The sequence below is a fragment of the Nansenia antarctica genome, assembly GCF_963989245.1.
Source record: "Nansenia antarctica genome assembly, chromosome: 17".
NCBI lineage: Eukaryota > Metazoa > Chordata > Actinopteri > Argentiniformes > Microstomatidae > Nansenia > Nansenia antarctica.
The window spans coordinates 26486280-26491758 of NC_137687.1; the positions used below are offsets into that span (position 1 = coordinate 26486280).

At 51.4% G+C, this 5479-nt stretch overlaps 1 protein-coding gene across 1 annotated transcript in view; it reads right to left on the reverse strand.

The window, feature by feature from the left end:
- Positions 1-5479, reverse strand: part of mcf2l2 (MCF.2 cell line derived transforming sequence-like 2) — a gene marked incomplete at its 3' end in the record, with an annotated part of 171482 nt that overhangs the window by 16567 nt on the left and 149436 nt on the right. Inside the window, exon 26 of the mRNA XM_080547791.1 lies at positions 4841-4938. Within this exon, the coding sequence (XP_080403917.1) occupies positions 4841-4938 (98 nt within the window). The remainder of the gene's footprint in view (positions 1-4840; positions 4939-5479) is intronic.

Here is a 5479-nt window from a genome sequence, read left to right on the forward strand (position 1 = left end):
AGAGAGAGAGACAGACAGAGAGAGAGAGATAGAGAGAGAGAGAGAGACAGAGAGAGAGACAGAGAGAGAGAGACAGAGAGAGAGACAGACAGAGAGAGAGAGACAGAGAGAGAGAGACAGAGAGAGAGAGACAGAGAGAGAGAGAGAGACAGAGAGAGAGAGAGACAGGGAGAGAGACAGAGAGAGAGAGACAGATAGAGAGAGAGACAGACAGAGAGAGACAGAGAGAGAGAGACAGAGAGGAAGAGAGAGAGATAGAGAGAGACAGAGAGAGAGAGAGAGATATAGAGAGAGACAGAGAGAGAGACAGACAGAGAGAGAGAGAGATATGGCCTGTATTTGTCTGTCACCCTCCGGCACAGGGACACACACACAGAGAAATAAAGTGGGGGATGGAGAGAGAGAGAGAGGACAAAGAGAGAGAGGACAGAGAGAGAGAGCAAGAGAGAGGAGAGAGAGAGGGAGAGCAGCGGGAGAGAGAGAGAAAGAGAGAGAGAGAGAGAGATGAGGGATTGATATGAGAGTTGTTGTCCTGTCTTGGAGGTTAAATGAATAAAGTTATATTTGTCCTCCAACAGTCACTGCTACATATCTCTCCCTCACTCCCTCCCTCTCTCCTTCCCTCCCTCCCTCCCTCTCTCCCTCCCTCCCTCTCTCCCTCTCCTAGTCTTCTCCTCTGTTCTGTCACCTGAGTCAGCCCCCCAGGGATAGACAGCAACGCGTCTATCTTTGCATCGGGACGCGAAATTACGAAACATCATTTTGACATTGAGAGACGGTTGTTGACAAGGCCTCCTCAGAGATGGGGTCAAAGGTTAGGCGTAACCAGTGGCCAGTGAGTGATGATGATGATGATGATGTCATGGTAGCGGAAGAAGGGGTTCACATGATGACACGATGATGATGATGAGGGCACGACGAGCGAGGATGTCACACGGATGATGTCACACGGATGATGTCACACGGATGATGTCACACAGATGATGTCACACGGATGATGTCACACGGATGATGTCACACCGATGATGTCACACAGATGATGTCACACGGATGATGTCGTGGCGTTACCTGAGGGGAGGGACCTCCGATTGGACAGACCCTGCAAGGTGAAGCGTTTCCTAGCGATAGCAGCAGAGTCAGAGTTACGGTTGGCAGGGGCAGAAGCATCGGCTAGGAGAGGCAGAGGAGGAGGAGGAAGAGGAGGAAGAGGAAGAGGCAGAGGAGGAAGAGGGGAGACTGTTAATAATGGTCATTTAAAAAATAAAAATAATAATTCACTTACTGTGAATCACCTATAAATGTGCTTCTGCTCAGTGTGAAAAAAGAAAAGAAAAAAGGAAAATGTAGGGGGAGGAGGAGAAAGGAGAAGGTGGAGGAGGAGGCGGAGGAGGGGGGGGGAGGTTAGTAAGCAGGTGACAGAGTCATCCTAGAGATGAAGCTCAGTGTTGACCACTGAATCGATACAGAGTACAATCCCTTTATCCATCTCTCCATCCTCCCCTCTCTATTCATCCGTTTCAACATCCATCCATCCATCTTGGAAATCCCGTTCATCAGTCCATACCACCAAGCCAGCCGACATGGACCCCTCGTCAATACGGCTTCTACATTTACATTCAAACCATTTACCAGACGCTTGTATCCAAAGCGACAGACAATCAGAGATCACAGGGACAGTCTCCCTGGAGTCACTTCAGGGCTAGGTGCAGGGAACTCAAAGGCACACTAGTGTGGTGGTGTTCCCAGGTGGGATTTGAACTCATGACCTTCTGATCACCAGTTCAACTCACTATCAATTAGGCCACCACTACCCCCCCCCCCAGAAGTAGTGTTCACTACAGTAGGCACACACACACACAAACACACAGAGACACATGCATGCACACACACACACACACACACACACACACACACACACACAAACACACAGAGACACATGCATGCACACACACACACACACACACACACACACACACACACACACACACACACACACACACACACAGACAATGGTATCAAACACAAACTTCATTAAAAAACATGCGTTACATGGAACAGACATACATTAAATGGTAAATGGACTGATTTATATAGCGCCTTTATCCAAAGTGCTTTACAACGGCCTCTCATTCACCCATTCACACACACATTCACACACCAATGGCGGCAAGCTACCATGCAAGGCGCCGGCCCGCTCACTGGGAGCAATTTTGGGGTTCAGTGTCTTGCCCAAGGACACTTCGACATGTGGCCAGCCGGGGCTCAAACCGCTGATCTGCCAAACTTGTGATCATTAGACGGCGACTCTACCTCCTGCGCCACAGCCGCCCCTCATGGAACAGACATGCGTTACATAGAACAGATGTCCTCTACTGGCCTCTCTTCACTCTTCATTTTTGACATTTAAATTGTTTGACATTTAGCAGACACACTTTCTTTTTTCGTGACTTTGTACCTACAAAGTACATTTGTCTAAAGTAAGTCAATCATCTGTACGCATCATCATAAAACCTATGCTAGGACCAGGTGCCATTGTCAGTCACAGTTATTGTCTGTTTTTTAAATTTTTTATATATAATTTAGTAAATATTATTAACACTAGAGCAGCCATGGCTGGGGTCATTTGATCAAGTGAGAGAAAAAAAAGGAGAGAGGAGAGGAGAAGAAAGGAGAGGAGAAGGAGGAGGAGGAGGAGGGAGGAGGAGAAAGGAGAAGTTGGAGGAGGAGGTGGAGGAGGAGGAGGAGGAGGAGGAGAAGGAGGAGGAGGAGGGAGGTTAGTAAGTGAATCATTGTTAACACTAGAGCTGCCATGGCTGGAGTTACTTGACCAAGTGAGTAAAAAGACAGCATGCTATAGGAGGCTATGATGCATCACAGGTACCAGTGCAGCCGGCTGCCCGTGGCTATCTGGGATGTGACACTTTACTGGATGAATATGCTAAGTATACTTCTATAAAAGATGGATGTCTTCTCCTGCTCCGCTTCCAAGGACACTTGGAACCAACCTGCCCTGGAGCTCACACACACACACACACACACACACACACACAGACAAAGACAGATAGGCAAGGCAGACACACACACACACCCACACACACGCACATACAAACATACACTCAAATAAATAGACAGACAGGCAGGCACACACACAGACACACACACACACACACACACAGACACACACACACCCACTGACACACTGACAAACACACGCAGACACACACTCCAAACTGTGTCCATATGAGCATGTCCATCATTATCACCTCCTGATGTGAGAGCAGGGTAGAGTCAGTCCCCTGGCTCAGAGGAGGCAGTGCTGCTCACACCCTGGTGTCCCCTGCCTCACACCCTGTCTGTCTGTCTGTCTGTCTGTCTGTCTGTCTCTGTCTGTCTGTCTGTCTGCCTGTCTGCCTGTCTGCCTGTCTGTCTGCCTGCCTGCCTGCCTGCCTGCCTGCCTGCCTGTCTATCTGTGTGTCAGACTAGGAGAGTGTTCTAAAGTTCTAACCCAGACTAGCAGAGGAGAGGAGAGGAGAAGAGAGGGGAGGAGAAGAGAGGAGAGGAGAGGAGAAGAGAGGAGAAGAGAGGAGAAGAGAGGAGAGGAGAGGAGAAGAGAGGAGAAGAGAGGGGAGGAGAGGAGAGGAGAGGAAAGGAGAGGAGAGGAGAAGAGAGGAGAAGAGAGGAGAAGAGAGGAGAGGAGAAGAGAGGAGAGGAGAAGAGAGGGGAGGAGAGATTCCCCCCCCCCCCGTCTGAACCGGGGGGAGTAATAACAGTCTCCCTGCTCGGGGGGAAAGTACCTGTTGCCTCTGGTTACCCAGGACGACGGTGATGTCCAACCGCTGACCACAGACTGGGTCAGAGGGCAACGACTCTCCAGACACACACACACACACACACACACACACACACAAGACACAGACACACACACACACACACACACACACACACATACAAGACACACACACACACACACACACACGCACATGCAAGACACACACACACACACACTCACACACACACAAACTCTCTGACTCACACACACAAACTCTCTCTGACTCACACACACACACACACGACACACTCACACACACACACACACAAACACACACACACACACATACAAACTCTCTCTGACTCACACACACACACACACACACAAGACACACACACACACACACACACACAGGTGTTACCCACACTCTCCGTCACTAGACTGCCGCCCTGCTGAGCTCTTTCACAGCGTGAAATCGTACCTGTTAGATTGGCCAGTGTAGCATAAGAGAGAGAGAGCTGGGAGATAAGTGGGGTCGTCTGGGGTCAACGCTGAGACAGGCAGGCAGACAGACAGACAGACAGACAGACAGACAGACAGGCAGACAGACAGGCAGACAGACAGGCAGACAAGTAGACAGACAGACAGGCAGGCAGACAAACAGACAGACAGACAGACAAGTAGACAGACAGACAGACAGACAGACAGCCAAGGAACCAAAACGCGAGCACACTAGGCTTTCCTGCTACTCAACCCACACACACACACACACACACACACACACACACACGCACACACACACAGTGAGTCCGTTAGCCCTGAGAGCTCCAGGCCCAGTAGGGCCCAGACAGAGGCAGGATGACGTGTGGACGGCTGATCACAGAGCAGTTGTTGTCCAGGGGAGGACAGAGGACAGCAGCTGAGGGAAGGGAGGCGCCACATGGCACTGTTCTGAGATCAGCTCAGCTGCGTAGCCTCCCTCCAATCCATGAGGAGGTCGAAACGCGTGTGTGTGTGTGTGCGTGCGTGTGATGTGTGTGTGTGTGTGTGTGTGTGTGTGTGGTCTCTCACCTCTCTTCGGTCTCATGTTGGGGCTGGGGTTGCAGCGCCTCAGGCCCGTCTCTGGGCTGGACGAGTCAGACTGACCCAGAGCCATCTTACGCATGTTCCTGTAGGGGGGGGGGGAGGGGAGGGAGGGAGGGGGAGGGGGGGAGGGAGGGGGGGAGAGAGGGAGGGAGAGAGGGGGAGAGGGAGGGAGGGGGGAGAGGGAGGGAGGGGGGGAGGGAGGGAGGGAGAGAGAGTGGGAGATGGGGAGGAGTGAGATGGCGAGGGAGAGAGAGGGAGGGAGAGAGTGGGGTAGAAAAAGGGAGAGAGAGAGAGGGAGAAAGACATTTAGTTTCAGCCAGTGGAACATCATGGTGAGAGATCCCACTCCAGATCTGGGTTCAGTACAGTACAGCTCTCTGTCAATCACCTGATCTGCGCTCCATTAAGCTTGCCTGACAACACAAGGGAACCAATGGAATAATAGTCCTAAAAAAGTGCTAAGCCCCGCCCCCATCTGGACTGGCAGGCCGACTCCAGGCTGACGCTGTTGACACATCTGAGACATAACCAAACACCATGGTGACCGGACGTCGTGGTAACCGGATGCCATGGTGACGGCGAGGCTGTGTGTGTGTGTACCTCATGGGTGCGTGGTAGATGTTC